The sequence below is a fragment of the Gallinula chloropus genome (genome assembly GCF_964237585.1).
Source record: "Gallinula chloropus genome assembly, chromosome: 8".
NCBI classification, from domain to species: Eukaryota; Metazoa; Chordata; class Aves; order Gruiformes; family Rallidae; genus Gallinula; species Gallinula chloropus.
This window is the reverse complement of record NC_140093.1, coordinates 27,824,217-27,840,324: the sequence shown is the minus strand read 5'-3', so window position 1 is coordinate 27,840,324 and position 16,108 is coordinate 27,824,217. Positions and strand designations below refer to the sequence as shown.

At 49.7% G+C, this 16,108-nt stretch overlaps 1 protein-coding gene across 1 annotated transcript in view; it reads right to left on the bottom strand.

Annotated features, from left to right (window-relative positions):
• Window positions 1-16,108, bottom strand: part of RYK (receptor like tyrosine kinase) — a gene marked incomplete at its 5' end in the record, with an annotated part of 67,529 nt that overhangs the window by 19,334 nt on the left and 32,087 nt on the right. Inside the window, 3 exons of the mRNA XM_084267734.1 lie at window positions 9,144-9,230; window positions 11,077-11,202; window positions 14,769-14,869. Coding sequence (XP_084123860.1) covers window positions 9,144-9,230; window positions 11,077-11,202; window positions 14,769-14,869 — 314 coding nt within the window. The remainder of the gene's footprint in view (window positions 1-9,143; window positions 9,231-11,076; window positions 11,203-14,768; window positions 14,870-16,108) is intronic.

The following is a 16,108-nucleotide window of genomic DNA, read 5'->3' as shown; positions in this document are numbered from 1 at the left end:
ATTATGCTTAAGTCTTATAAAAACATCTCCAGAGCAGGAATTCACCTCCAGTCTTACTACCAAGGCTATTTATATATCAACATGCTTCCACACTGCAACCACACAGCCCATTTTCCAAAGCAAGACAGCTCGTGTTGTCAAACTCAGGCCTAATTTTAACCTGTCTCTGGAAGCGACTCAACATGATGCTGTTAAGACATGGAGCGCTGCTCGGGCTTTCCTACATTACCAACATGGTTTTACACCACAGAAAAGGGCAGAGAGAGGTTTGAGTAGGGTGCAGTGCCATTTCCCCACATAACAATGCTAGGATCCAAGGAGCAGCAGCAAACAGCAACAAGGAAAAGGTTCCTTAATTGGGATTTCAACAGTATGGAAGGGAAGCTGTAGATGATTTCTTTCTCCTAGCAGAAGAATATGGAACAGCAAATCTTAATTAAGAGGTACTTTGGACATCTACCTCAGAGCTGCCACCCAGTATTTAAGTGTATTTTAGGTAAATATTTTAGGTGCCTCAGTAGAATGTCCCAGGATTGAATGACAAATACAACACATTTTTACACTGATATTCAGAAATTTGCTACTTTTCCCTAATTCTTTATATTCAAGTCTCTGCCTTTATGAAGACACTGAAGAATTTGCTGAGACCAATGGGATGAAGTTTAACATGGCCAAGTGCAGAGCTGCACATGGGACAGAACAACCCCCTGCAGCGGTACAGGCTGGGGGAGACTGGCTGGAGAGCTGTCAGGCAGAGAAGGCCCTGGGGATGCTGGGTGACTGTGACTGACCATGAGCCAGCAGTGTGCCCAGGCGGCCAGGAAAGCCAATGGCATCCTGGCTTGTGTCATCCCCAGCGTGGCCAGCAGGTCTGGGGAGGGGATTGTGCCCCTGCACTGGGCACTGGTGAGGCTGCACCTCAAGTGCTGGGTCCAGTTCTGGGCTCCTCATCATAAGAAGGACATTGAGGTTCTGGAGTGAGTCCAGGGAAGGGGAACCAGGCTGGGGAAGGGGCTGGAGGGCAAATCCCATGAGGAGCAGCTGAGGGAGCTGGGGGTGTTCAGCCTGGAGCAGAGCTGAGGGGAGACCTTATCACCACCTCCACTGCCCTGCCAGGAGGGTGCAGAGAGGTGGGCGATGGTCTCTCCAGCCAGGGGACAGGAGATGGGACAAGGGGCAATGGGCTCAAGCTGCCCCAGGGCAGGGTCAGCTCAGATGGGACGGAAAATTATCCCTGACAGAGTTGTCAGGGCCTGGCACAGGCTGCCCAGGGAGGGGGCTGAGTCCCCAGCCCTGGGTGTGTTTAAAAAAATGGGTAGATCAGGTACTTAGGGATATGGTTTAGCACAGGACAGGAACAGTTGGACTTAATGAGTTTAAAGGTCTTTTCCAACCTTGTAATTCCATGATTCTTTGAATTTAGCTCTTCTCTTGTGGTTTGTGGGGTGTTTTTGGTCGTAAGGTTTCTTCTTTCATCACCAGAATGAAAGCAGGGACAGGTCAGCAAGCAGCAGTTAAGCCACACTCATTTTACCATCCTGCATTTACCATCCCAGGGGTTTCCTCTCTACAGCAGAGCCTTGTGCTGCAGTCCTGTCCTAACCCATGCTCAAAGCACCTTGTGTCCTACAGACACCTGGAAGGCAGCTGCAGTCCCAAGCGCTCCCAGCTGAATTCACACCAAGGTCCTTCTCAAGGTTTCCATTCCAGCACCAGATGCCATCTCTCACACCCATGGGCACACTTTGGGCAGCTCCTTTTCGATCAATAATAAATAAATGAATTTAAAAGGCACATTTTTGGATCAGAGTGCTGACAGAGCCCTTGAATCACCTCCAGCAGCACGAACGAAACTCACATGAAGTCTGGAGAGTTAATCTTCACACAGGCCAGTGCTTTTCATGGGTGGTTTGTTTTCAAACACTCCTTCCTTGTACACAAGGAAAGAAAAAACAAAACTGAAGTGGTTAGAAAATGAGATGGAAGCAGTGGAGTTATCTTGAAAGGCACAATTGGTTGTTTTTACCAAAAATGTACCTTGGCCAGAACACAGTGAGTGAGTCAGGGCTCAGCACAGCTCCAGCTCGCTGTATATGTTCCTGGAATAACACAATTCCATTTGTTCTGCAAAGAATTTTCTCCTTCACAGGAAAAGCACCATTAAACAATGATTTTTTTTAAAAAGCAAAGGTGAAAAATTATGTGTTTTCTTCCTCTTGTGATGTAAGATGATCTCAGAGATTCAGGAGGAAGCCTCCTGTGCACCATCTATAGCCAAGCAGAGATCGCTCAGTCACCGGCAGGAGACGCGGCGCCAAGGGAAACGCTTCCCAAAGTTGGGTGAGATTAGGAACCTCTTATCAGAGAGTGAAGCATTACAAGCATGGAAAGCAACTCCACCACAGAGAGAAAAACACAATGAAGAAAGCAAATGCCAGCTGGGTCTCTCACCTTTCTAACAAAGGACTTACTCAGGACATGTTGATTCACAGATTCCAATATCCCAAATCACAGAATCACAGGGGGTGGAAGGGACCTCAAGAGATCATTGGGCCCAACCCCCTGCCAAAGCAGCTCCCCAGCTCATACTGCACAGGTCGGTGTCCAGATGGGGCTGGAATCTCTCCAGTGAAGGAGACTCCACACCCCTTGGGCAGCCTGTCCCAGGGCTCCCTCACCCTCACTGGGGAAAAGTTCTTCCCCATGTTGGTGTGGAACTTCCTGGGCTCCAACTTGCAGCCATTGCCCCTTGTCCTGCCCCCACAGACACTGAATAGGGGCTGCCTGATTCCCCCTGCATCCCATACTTCAGATATTGATACCCATTGATCAGGTCCCCCCTTAGTCTTCTTCTCTCCAGGCTGAGCAGCCCCAGCTCACTCAGCCTTTCCTCACAGGGGAGATGCTCCAGGCCCTTCAGCATCTCCGTAGCCTCCTCTGGACTCTCTCCAGGAGATCCCTGGCTGTTTGATCCCAGGGAGCCCAGAACTGGACACAACACTCCAGGTGGGGCCTGACCAGGGCAGAGCAGAGGGGGAGGATCCCCTCCTGTGACCTGCTGGCCACACTCCTCCTGATGCCCCCCAGGATCCCATTGTCTCTCTCATCCCCCAGGGCACACTGCTGGTGTATAGAAGAGATAAAGGGCTTGTTCTTACTGCTAATGAGACATGATCTGTATCACCACCCATGTCCATTTAATGAAGGAAGGTGAATTATCCACAGAAAACTAAACAGGAAGGAAGCTAAAATGTTTAAGACAATAACAAGTGAATTAATACACAGCAAAATGTTAAACTGCAAACAGGAAAGGACACCTGGACAGCCAACATGAGGCATCTGCAGGAATTATGAACAAGGGACACTTCTTGCCCAAGGCTTAACACCTTGGTACTCTAAAAGTTCTTGGAGCTTCTGGAAAGCTGCCTCTTTTTGCCAACTGATACCCATTTATTTGTCCTTTCCAGCTCTGCACTTTGGCACCCTGCACAGCACGGGGGGGAAGGCTCGGGCAGCCAGGTGCACTCTAATGTGTTAGATGATACAGCATTCAAAATACAAGGATAAATTAATGTATTCCCTGAACACACAGGGAGCAGCTTTGTCACTATCTGGGGCATGTTACAACTGCTCTCTGAAGCAGCTCAGCAAAAGGAAAACCTCTCATAAGGGCCATGGAGTGAGCCTCTGGCACCTGGGGTGAACTCTGCCTTCAGACTACAGAGAAGGTGGAGCATGGAGATTCCAGGAGAAGTGGCTCCAACTTCTCAGTCCTATCCATTTACAAGCTACAGAACAAGCAAACACTGAATGGGGTGAAAAGCACTTCAGTGATTGAGTGAACAGCTGGGAAAAAGCCCAGACAAGTTCTGTGCTTGGGGAGAAACCAGCGAAACAACGCTAAAGGAGCAAACTCTGATCTGTTTTTCTCCTGCACTCATGGTGCTTTATTAGGATCAAACTTGCCCTTTGAGAGTCTGACCTGTTAGGTCAGGCCTAGCATGAGAAAATGGGGAACACAATACATTCCTGGAAACTAGCCTCCCATGCTCTCTGAATGGCCTCTTTCACTGACAGAATTTCTCAGGACAAAGGTAGGCAGGTCCAGGCTCTCCCAGGTTTTAGGGATTACTGACTCCTTTAACAGCACATCACTTTGGAGAGGGGAACAAGTATTAAGCTTGGAAAAAAACAGTAACAAATCAAAGCTTCTTCATTTCAGTTAGTGCTCTGGTGGTTTATAGTAACACTCAGCACCTTACTGGAAGGGTAAAGAACCCAGGGAGGGAAAGCAGGAAGGGGTGGTACCATGACCACCACAACAGCCAGCTATCTTTGCTTTCTGATCTTTTGGGGAAAAGGATCTACTCTGGGGAGCAACAGGAAGAGGCAAACCAACAAGGCTGATAACAGGCTCCCCTCAGAGTGAGAAATACAGACAGATCTAGTGTCTGACGAGCATGTCAGCCACAACATTCATCATCCACAGGATACAGAGCAAGAAAGCCAACAGCACAATCTCCTCCATCCACATCATGAGGAATAGCCCATCTGGAAAGGTCATGGATCCTCTAAAACACCAACAACCCAAGGAGGAACACAAAGAGAGACCCGTTTTGATACACACATGCTCTTAGGTCTCCAGCATGACCTTTCTTCCCAGGTTCTCCTGAAGAAGAGTACTCAGGAACATTACCCAAAGGGCACAATAAACCTCCTCTGGCACCTTCCTCACTCCAGCAGAGGTCTTCTCTTAAAAGCCAATGTCCAGGAGCTGCCCACAGCTCACAAACACCTTCCTCCAGTCCCATGAGTACTGGTTGCTGTGCTTTCCTGGGCATGTCTAGCAGGTGATCACTGAACCCAGTAAGCTTTACCACTCTCTCCAGTGCAAACTGGCTACGATCGACCAGGCAGCACGAAGCCACCTGTACACCAGCAGCCTGGCAGCACTCTGCAGGGGGAGGGCTTCTGGCCAGCAGCACCAACTGAGGGCACGTCTGGACAGAGGGGGGTGGATTCTGCCCCTCTGTTCCATTCTGGGGAGAGCCCTCAGCAGTGCTGTGTCCAGCTTGAGGGTCCCCAGGACAACAAGGACATGGAGCTGTTGGAGCAAGTCCAGAGGAGGCAATGGAAGTAATCCAAGGGGTGAAGCCCCTCTGCTCTGGATCCAGGCTGAGAGAGCTGGGCTGGCTCAGCCTGGGGAAGAGAAGGCTGCTTCTGGGGAGAGCTCCAAGCCCCTTCCCATCCCTGGAGTGGCTTATCGGCACAACACAGAGAGACACTTTATCATGGCTCTTAGTGACAGGACAAGGAACAACACTTACACACACAAAGAGGGTGGGGTTAGATTGGACATAAGGAAGATATTTTCATTTATTTCTTTTTTTACAGGGAGGGGGAGGCCCTGGCACAGGGTGCCAGAGAAGCTGGGGACGCCCCTGGGTCCCTGGCAGGGTTCAAGGCCAGGTTGGATGGGGCTTTGAGAAACCTGATCCAGGGAAAGATGACCCTGCTCCTGCCAGAGGGGTGGACTAGATGGACCTTAAAGGACCCTTCCAACCCAAACAATTATGATTTGATGATTCCAATAAGAAATTCTAGCTTGGGCACACATGTATTGCTCACATTGGCCATGTCCAGGTGTCCTCCTTCCAAAGGGTTTCTTCTACTGACAATCCAGATTTAAGCTGTGGCATCTACACTAATGTATTAAGTTTCTCAAGCTCTGACCCTCATGAGAAGAGATGGTTCTTCTTCCAAGGTGGCACTTCTTCCTCGCAGCACCTGCTGCAAGATCTCCCTTTGCATTTTTCAGCAGCTCTGACACACCCTACACCCCCTGCCCATCATCTTTCACCATTCAGGGTACCCCTGGGCTTTATCAGAGTACACCATTGGGTAAAACAAAGCAGCTCCAGGGCCACCTGTACTATTTGTGCAGACAAAGACTTTCCCCCAGGCTCCTTCCTCACCTTCAGCACCGGAGACACTTAAGTCAGTTCAACAGTTCTCATACCCATCTTCTTGCTTTTGTGGTCCTGCCCAGAACAGCAGTGTGTGTGTGGTCACAGAAAGAAGGAAGATCAAGGAAAAAGCCTGGCTGAGAGAGAAAGTTTGCAGGTTGTTTTTCTTTCTGATGAGATCAAATTCCCAACTTATTACATGACCCAGCTGCAGGGGCAGCTATCTCAGCCAGGGGACGAGGATGAAGCTGCTTAACATGAGCACTGCACATGAACTGCTGTTAGAAGTGGGCATGTTTATAGTTATTTCCCTAGCAACAGCTCTGCTGCCCAAGCCAGTATTATTTCACAGCCAACCATCAGCAAAATCTGCTAGAAACTTTGTCCATATAGATCCTTTTTCAAAGCTGAGAAGTCCTCTCCAGACAATAATTAGGTGAATACCATTACTCCCTTAAGGCTGTGCTCCAGTTCACCACAGCCAGCAAATCTTTCCCTGCAAAGGGAAGGGCTGGAGGGATCGGGATGAGTATTGTGTCAAGAGTCACTGGAAGGGAGAAAAGAGTTGACTGGAAGGCCAGTTTTGGTAAAACAAATAGATAAGCAGTGATGGGAGGCAGCTAAATTAAGGTCTGTTCTCACACATCTTGCCTTGGCGTTTAACCCGGTGCCGTAACAAGGGAGCGTGCTTGGAACAGTGCTCTACAGATGTCCAACACCCCAAGCTCAACATTTTGGGGGCTCACAGCATTTGTTGGCTCTGTATCAGGGCAGAGGACCACCAATTAACACAGCAAAGGGGGTCCCAGGCTGAGGGAACGCTGGTGAACAACACCCCAAATTAGATGGCCTTGTCACGCAGAGGAGCCCCAGGCTGGGGGGTATGGGAGAAGTCTTTTGCATGACAGAGCTGTTTGGCAGGGAGGGGCAGCATCAGAGGGCAGAATCCAGGAAAAGCTCCTAAATACTAGAAAGAAACATTTCTGTGGGGTTTTGTTTTTAAATTGAGATCATTCCTTCTCACCAGACGTCAGTGACAGCGAAGCCTTGCCTTTAAAGAAGGGGACCACCAGCCTTTGTTAAGGCTGCAGCTACTTCTGCAGATGTGTTCTACCCACCATGGTCATGCTGAATGGCAGCTACCAACAGCCTCCAGAATGGGGCAGGGTATCTGCTTTCCAGAAGCCCTCTCAGGAGGATCTCCTGGAGAGAGTCCAGTGGAGGGCTACAAAAGGGATTAAAGGCCTGGAGCAGCTCCCCTACGAGGAAAGGCTGAGTGAGCTGGGGCTGTTCAGCCTGGAGAGAAGCAGCCTGAGAGGGGATCTGATCAATGGGGATCAATAGCTGAAGGGTGGGACACAGGGGGACATGGGCAGCCCCTTTTCAGTGTCTAAGGAGGGGATCCTCCCCCTCTGCTCTGCCCTGGTCAGGCCCCACCTGGAGTGTTGTGTCCAGTGCTGGGATCCCTGGGATCAAACAGCCAGGGATCTCCTAGAGAGAGTCCAGAGGAGGCTACAGAGATGATGAAGGGCCTGGAGCATCTCCCCTGTGAGGAAAGGCTGAGTGAGCTGGTGCTGTTCAGCCTGGAGAGAAGAAGACTAAGGGGGGACCTTATGAATGTTTATCAATATCTGAAGGGTGGGATGCAGGGGGAAATGGGCAGCCCCTTTTCAGTGCTCTGTGGGGACAGGACAAGGGGCAATGGCTGCAAGTTGGAGCACAGGGAGTTCCACACCAACATGGGGAAGAACTTTTCCCCAGTGAGGGTGAGGGAGCCCTGGGACAGGCTGCCCAGGGGGTGTGGAGTCTCCTTCTCTGGAGAGATTCCAAACCCATCTGGATGTCTCCCTGTGTGCCCTGTCCTAGGGAGCTGCTTTGGCAGGGGGTTGGACCCCATGGGCTCTGGTGGGCCCTTCCAGCCCCTGTGACTCTGTGAAAAGCACTATGGAATGAAAACACACCGTCTCAGAGGTGCTCCTGAAGAAACAATGGAAGTATCCTGCGACTGCAAGAGTGACTATTGCTCCAGGAACACACACAAGGATGTGCAAGTCAATGCTGAGCCAGATTTCCTCAGAGGCTGGTTGCCCTCCTGCCACCCACAAAGCACTACGTCCTCATCGGTACCCAGCTCACCCTACAGCTCAGGCTTACCAAGCTCATTATGTCAGGACTTATTAAGCAGGAAAGGAAGCTAATTTCACACTGCCAACATTAATTACTGACTCACAGAGTGGCTTGCCACCTAAACTTTCTCTTTAATCATTGGTATCACAAGAATACATCTGAGAAACGTACCCAGAGCAAGAGTTTGCTTTCTCTGAGCAATGTGGTTTTCCTCCACATGTCTTGGGAGAAATGGGTACCAAAGAGATTCAACAATAACCAACTGGCACCTTCCTCTCTCACTACCCAGACAAAATAAACCAAGATGAAACTCTGGCAGAAGCCCCTTTCCCCCCCCCTCCAACTCCTCTAAAGGATTAAAACCCAAAGGCAACAATACACCCAACTGAAATGCCAAAACCAGCTGGTGAAACAACTACTGTACAGGATGCTGAGCAAACCTGTTGTGAGCTACTACAGAGCCCTTACAATGAGGAAGGATGTATGCAGGATATCAGTAGTATGGTTTGCATCTATACTCACCTTGTTATTTCTTAAGGCCACCCATCATGATTTAAATCACTCCCACAACCTATTTCCTGAACAAAGATGCTCTAGTTGTACAAATTAAGCTCTACAGGGTAATTCTTGCGCTTCAGTAGCAGAGTTGAAGGATCAGAGAAACTCTCCCCCACCTTTTGTACAGCCCTGAGTGTTCCTACAAGATCTCAAGGTGCATTAGAGGGGCTGTTCTCAGCAGTTTGCTGGGCAGAAGGTGGTGGTGGGGGAAAAACAATGACATGCTGGGGGAAAACAACAGGGGTTTTACTCCAAAGTGTAAGCTGAAGTACTCAACAGCGTGGTAACCAAGGGCACAAGGGGAAACACACACATTTTTCTTCCATATAAGATTTCTATTCTCTCCAGCTGAAGGCAGCATCCAAAATGCTTTTGCTTTGTAAGCAACAGCCATTTGCATGTTTTGGGGAGGAGGGGGGTGGTTTTAAAGACAGCTTGGATACACCCAGCACGACAGCTGGACGCAGAGCCCACTCCAGTGTGTAAACATACCTTTCACTGTTTTGACAAAAACTTGCTTTTCTTTACTTGGATCTTTTTCTTCTATTAAAATCCCGTGGAAAATGCGCCCAAACGTGCCTGGGGAGAGAATGTGCAATTAGTAAGGGTGATGTGGTTAGAACACACTGATAACATTAAGAGAATTTAATATCTAACAAGAAAAGAACATATCAGCCCCATCAGAACTTTAGGGACCATGGCAGTTACTCTCCCTGAGCCCCAAATGCTCTCCTGAGTCAAAGCCAGTGACAATATTTACCCCAACTCCCTCTCCAGTAGGAAGGGGGGGGGGGCAGAACTGCATGCAGCAAAGTTTTAGCTAACTACAACTTAAGGGGAGAACAGCAACAGAATCCAGCAGCATTAAGCATCAGTGCTGAGGACTGGTTTATCTGGGGGGGTTCCACCTTTGTGCACTGTCTGTGCTAAAGCCTCCTGCTCTGTCCTTTTCTTGCCTGGCCAGCCTGGAATTCTCCATTTCCCACAAAGACTGGGTTTTAGGGTTTATTTTTTTTAAATGTTCAGAGTTAAGTACTGGTTTCAGCCAAGCAGTACACATGGAACAGTCTGGGGACAAGCCAAACCCACATCATCCAAAAGTTTCTCCTCAGCTGGAAGGTGTTGCATTTGGTTGGGGTGCTTTCGGTCTCCCCAACACTCCCCAAATTCTAACAGAGCTACTGGAGGAAGGGGAGCTACCCTGAACAGCTGGAGTAAGAACAACCACAGCATGGCAGCACACACAGAATGAAGGTGTCCTACAACTCAGGCTGGTGATGCTTTTCTTTCCTTCTATTGCTGCGTGGCTTTCACGTGGAGCCTGCTGAGCTGTTACACCCCTTCCTGCCTGGTGAGGCTGGGAGCTCTCTGCCAGGGATTGCCTTAGCCTGGCTGAAGAGCTTCCATCATAAAGCACAGGGCTCTGTTGGCTTGTAAACATTTAACAGGGCTGGTGCTCATTTTTATCATCTACCTGCAAGCACATCCTGCCAGCCTTGACATTGTGATCTGGCTAAGAAGCGGCTTAACGAAGGAGACAAGGCAACCCTCAGTATACAGCACTCAGTATTTAACAGTAAACTAAACCCCTCCTGACTTGGTGCAACTTAAATACCTATATAAATATATGTCAAAGTCTTTTTTGGTTGTGTTTTTTTTTTTTAAGACACTACATTTCTGCCTTACATCCAGTACCAGGAGCCAGCCCAGCCAGACACAAAGGCCCGACAGATCCCTCTTCCCTCATGCACACTCAACCCCTGGGGCTTTGCATTTTACCCTAAGCTTCTCAAACATTCAAATGATAGAAGCTAATTGATGTTTATAATGAACCTCTGCCCAGGACTGGTAAAAGACCTTGAAGTGCCATCTGCAGCACTCAGGAACTCTTCCAAACTCGATGCTTCTCATCCTCTGAAGGCTCATGACAGAGGCTCAGCTCTGCTACAAGCCTGAGCTGAAGCTGATGATCACTAACTTCTGAAGGTTCTGACAAGCTCAAATACCAGCTGAAGGCCAAGAACCCTGGTATTAATGGGGTCTACGTTGCCTTCAATGGTCATTTAAGCCACATCTCATTACACTGGGGGTTTTTTGTTTTATTATTTCTAAGAGAAGCTCTCATGCACTTTAGTTAAATGAGCTCTTAGCCACTGATCACCTCATTCCTCAGCCATCTCACCCTTTCCTTTGCTTAAAGAGACCAGACTATTAAGACAGAGAAGCTGAAGGGTTTCCTGAGCAGGGTTAGTTGTTCCCCATTTGTAATTAATTCTGGAAACTGCTTTCCCCACCTGCCCACACCCCACTTCTCCACAGAGGTGACAGAGATCAGAAGTGTCAGCTGGGAAGAATTTCAGAGAAATCGAGCTAGAAAGCAAAATAAAAAGGTGGCTTTGTATGTGTGTATGAGCCCTGTAAATACCTTCTTGGAGCACATCTTTCAGAGTGATCCTCTCCCTGGAGATGGCAATGTCCTTCACTTTAGCTTTCGCTTCCAGCAGCGTGACGCTTTTCAGATCATTCTTCTCGATCCGTAAGGTAGGATAACCTGAGGAGCCAGCAGAGCCAAACCAACCAATATAAATACCCTCACACCCAGAGCACAAGCACTCTGCTTCCCCTCAGCACCACCTACAGGCATGGGACAGGCAAGCAGCACACCCCTCCACTGATTACCCCCCCTTAGCCTTCACAAGATCAGTGTCTTCAACCACCAACACATGAGGAATTGTGTGAATATAAAAAAAATCCATGGGGGGGGGAAAGAAAATGATTAATGGAGGAATTCTAGATGTGTAATGGAGTGTTGTTACCACCACCATGCAAATAAAACTCCCCCTTACAAACTGAAGCAGATGAACACAAGGGAGGGAGGAGCACAGCCAGCCAGGGCTGTCTGAAGACTTGTTGGGAGTGAGGATGATGCCTCAGAGGAGCAGAACTAACCAGAACTACCAGTGCCCTCTCCTGGCACTCATAGATATCTAGATACAATAAGTAGTCAGAAAGGCCTCAATAGTCTTGTACAAGTTTATTAATCACTAGAGAAAAACCTTGAAAATTAATTATATGGTTGGGTTTTTTTAAATTTAACCATTAGTTTATAAATGTTAGTAACAAGGTTGACACAACTGTGGAAGGGTTAAGAATGTTTTCCCTGTTTATTTAGTTCATTTCACATTTTTCCTTATATTCCTCTATCCCTGTTTTCATGGGGGGTTGTCCCAAAACACAGACACATTCAGGCACAGTGGCTACCACGCTCGTCAAGGTGGGGAGGGGTTAATCATCACCACAGGCTTGGCTTGTAGGCCACAGCCACGACAAGTCCTCTTCTCCCCTTTTGCCAGAGGTTCAGTAATGTTTTCAGGGCCAGGTTCAAACTAACCAAACATCAACTCTGAGAGGGCCAACCCAGAACCTGAGGGGGGTAGGACAGCAACAGTAGAACATCAGCTGGGGTAAGGGTGGGGAGGGGGGGGGGAATAAAAAGGCAACTCCAGCTGGGAAGAGGGAGAAGCAGCTCAAGGAATAGTTGTGTCCTACTGTCTCTTCCAAACTCTGTGGGATGGAATTTTTTACAAATATTTTCGATATATTTTTTAAAAATTTAATGTTCAAATTATTGGTTCTACTAGATAAATCTGAAAAGCAGCCCTCTGGAGTGAGGGTGAGTGCAGATGCTGAGAGATCCTTCCCAACATTGCAGGAGTTCAGTCTTTCACAGAATCACAGGGTTGGAAAAGCCCTTTAAGCTCATCAAGTCCAACTGTCCCCGTCCTGTGCTGACCCAGATCCCTGAGCACCTCATCTCCCCTCTGTTAAACACACCCAGGGGTGGGGACTCAGCCCCCTCCCTGGGCAGCCTGTGCCACAGCCCCACAACTCTGCCAGGGAAGAACTTTTCCCTCCCATCTGAGCTGACCCTGCCCTGGCCCAGCTTGAGGCCATTGCCCCTTGTCCCATCTCCTGTCCCCTGGCTGAAGAGACCATCGCCCACCTCTCTGCACCCTCCTGGCAGGGCAGGGGAGGTGGGGAGAAGGTCTCCCCTCAGCCTCCTCTTCTCCAGGCTGAACACCCCCAGCTCCCTCAGCTGCTCCTCAGAGGATTTGCCCTCCAGCCCCTTCCCCAGCCTCGTTGCCCTTCTCTGGACTCACTCCAGGACCTCCATGTCCTTCTGATGGTGAGAAGCCCAGAACTGGACCCAGCACTCGAGGTGCAGCCTCACCAGTGCCCAGTACAGGGGCACAATCCCCTACTGGCCATGCTGGGTCTGATGCCACAATCCAGACCTACTGGCCACGCTGGGTCTGACACCAGCCAGGATGCTGCTGGCCATCTGGCAAACTCCTACTTCCACACATGGGGGGGAAACAAGAAAACTCAGGCTGAATCGCCACTGCAGTATTTCTGCAGCGCTCCCTCATGAACTGGGGTGCTCTGCATGGCTGGAAGCACAATCAGAAGGAACAGGAGAGGTTTTTTGGGTCTTACTGGTTGCTGCAAGAAAAATCATCAAGTTGGTAATCATTATTTTTCCCTAGCTCTGCATAATGGATCTATGCTGACATTTCCACTCAATCAATCGCTGAATGAAGCCTCTTCAGGCAATTAATGCCAAACTCAATGATCTTAGAGGTCTTTTCCAACTTAAGTGATTCCATGGAGCACTACAGAGAGAAAAATGCCTGGTGGCACTAGATGAGACTGGGAGCCTTTGCTTTGCCCTTTCAGAAAAGGTCAGGAGTGGCAGGGTATTAGTTGAGCCTGGCAGTTCCCACTCTACTGAGAAAAACCAGGCATTTTAGTTCAACAGAGAGATGGATTGTTCCTCTAGCTGGGCTCCCCCATTTTTCTACTCCAAGGCTGGTGCTCAGAGGGTACTACCAGCCAGTTCAGAGACCTGAGTCAACTGAAAACCCATCGTTCCACAGAAGCCAACAGATTTTGGGGGCTGGCTCAGCTCCCTGAAGTACTCTGCAGCCCAGCAGCTTCGGCACCAGCACAAGGGAACAGCTCCTGGTCAGTGCCCTGAGACTGTGGAAATGCACACCAAGCACATCCCCACGCTGTCCTGCGTCCCAGCACCTGAGCTGTCCCTTCCCTTCTTAGCCCTGCTGAGAAGGACCTGGGTGTCATGAGCCAGCAGTGGCTCTGGCAGCTCAGGAGGCCAATGGCATCCTGGGCTCCAGCAGCAGAGGGGTGGCAGCAGGGACAGGGATTGTCCCTCTCTGCTCTGCCCTCAGCTGGAGTCCTGTGCCCAGAGCTGGGACCCCAACACAAGGAAGATGTGGGGCTGTTGGAGAGGGGTCAGAGGAGCCAAGGAGACGATCAGAGGGCTGGAGCAGCTCCCCTATGGAGAGAGGCTGAGGGAGCTGGGCTGGGTCAGCCTGGAGAAGAGAAGGCTGTGGGGGGACCTCATTGCAGCTTCCCAGTCCCTGAAGGGAGCAGAGGAACAGGAGGGGAATTAGCTTGTTAAAGGGCAGAGACTGGCAGGACAAGGGGGATGGAGGGGAGGTTTAAGTATTAGGGTGAAATTTTTTTACAGAGAGTGGTGAGGGGCTGGAACAGGCTGCCCAGAGAGAGGGTGATGCCCCATCCCTGGGGGTGTTCAAGGCCAGGTTGGCTGGGGCCCTGGGCAACCTTGTGTAGCTCCAGGCCTGGAGGTTGGTGTCCCTGCCTGTGGCAGGGGGTTGGAGCTCTGTGACCCTTGGGGTCCCTTCCAACCCAGACCAGTCTGGGATTCTCTGATTCCCCAGAGGGATGCTGTAGGGGGTGTCCCTCCTCTAACCAAGGCAGATAGTAATTGGAAGAGTCAACACTCTGCAGATATCAAATACCTCTAGTAGTCACCAAACTAACACTGACCAAAGGTATTACCAGCTTGGCACAGGGTGGGTAACACGCTGCCACCCCTCCTCTCACTCTGAACTAAGTAACCTTCCTCCAAGCGAAGCTGTAAACAAGCTCTCCCAGACACATCACCCTGGTAGAGCTCTTCCCTTGCTGGTTCCTTTGCAGGCTGCAGCAAGAGGAGACTTGCTTGGTGTGCCTCCTACCCCCCAGCACACTCAGGCCAGGTCCTGGAGGGGCTGTGATCAGATTAACACTTACTGGTCACCGGCGTGGCGTTGTTGGGCGTGTCGGCGCGCAGGTACTGCGTGGTCTGCGTGGAAGGCTGGGACAGGCCCTGGGAGCTGCTGCTGTCACTGATGCTGCTTGAAAACAAACCACAGAGAGGTGACTGCTTGGCACTGCAACAGATTAAACAGCAACACAGGAAAGTTCAAAGCAAGAGGAGTTTCCAGGCTGGGCTCTGAGTGAATGGGGATTGTAAAGTGTCACAGAGTCACAGACTGGTCTCACATTGAAGGGCATTGGAGATAACTCCAAAATCTCACCACTCTTGTCCCCTGACTGTGAACAAGTTCCTTCTGTTTCTTTTGCAGAACTGTTTCTATTGTCCAGTACTTTCCCCCCACTTTGGAAAAATCAAGGTGGCAAACCATTTCTTGCAAGATGTACCCAGGGTCCTCAGGTGCTTGTGGGAGGTTATGAACTGGTAGCCCATTTGGGGTTCTCCAAGTCCCACTAAGACAAAGTTGCTTGGTGTTTATCAAACCAGGCACTAGTTACATCACTGGACATCATGCATACGTTTGCTAGTCAAGCACAGACTGTTATTAGACCATAATAAGATCCTGAATTGTAGTAATAACATATTTTGAACTGTAAATCAAGTAACCCATTAATCCATTCCTCCCTTCCCTCCTGCCTGGCCATCACCTGGGGTTGAATTAACCAGAATCACAGGGTTGGAAAAGACCTTTAAGATCAAGCCCAACCATTCCCATCCTAAGCTAAACCTGAGCACCTCACCTCCCCTCTGTTAAACACACCCAGGGATGGGGACTCAGCCCCCTCCCTGGGCAGCCTGTGCCAGCCTCCTGTCAGGTCAGTGTAGGTGGTGATATGGTCTCCTCTCAGCCTCCTCTTCTCAAAACTAAACATCCCAGCTCATGATGCACCCTGGCATAGCAGAAACAACCACTCATGCTCTGGAGAAGACTCCTATGCTTTTGCTTTGAGGTACCAACAGCTCACTGAGAATCAGAAAGAACCCCAAAGTTTGAAGCACCCATCACACCCTGCAGAGCTGAACCAGCTTCGTCAGCCAGAACGATCTCTGCTCGCTCTGGGCACACCAGCTGCCAGCTCCACCTGCTGCCCTTTCATTCCTGGGATGGAGCAAATACCCAAAAGATATTCCCTATCTCCCTGTTGAAAGGATTGTTTGCCCTGGGCCAGTATGTGGGTGGCTCTTGCAGGCCAAACTGCCCAGCCTACTTGGTCATTCCTGTCTCTACAGGGCCACCTACAGTGAACCTCTGGGATATTTTCTTTGTGTAGGACCACAGCTGCACACAGCATTCAAAAGACAGGGAAACAGAACT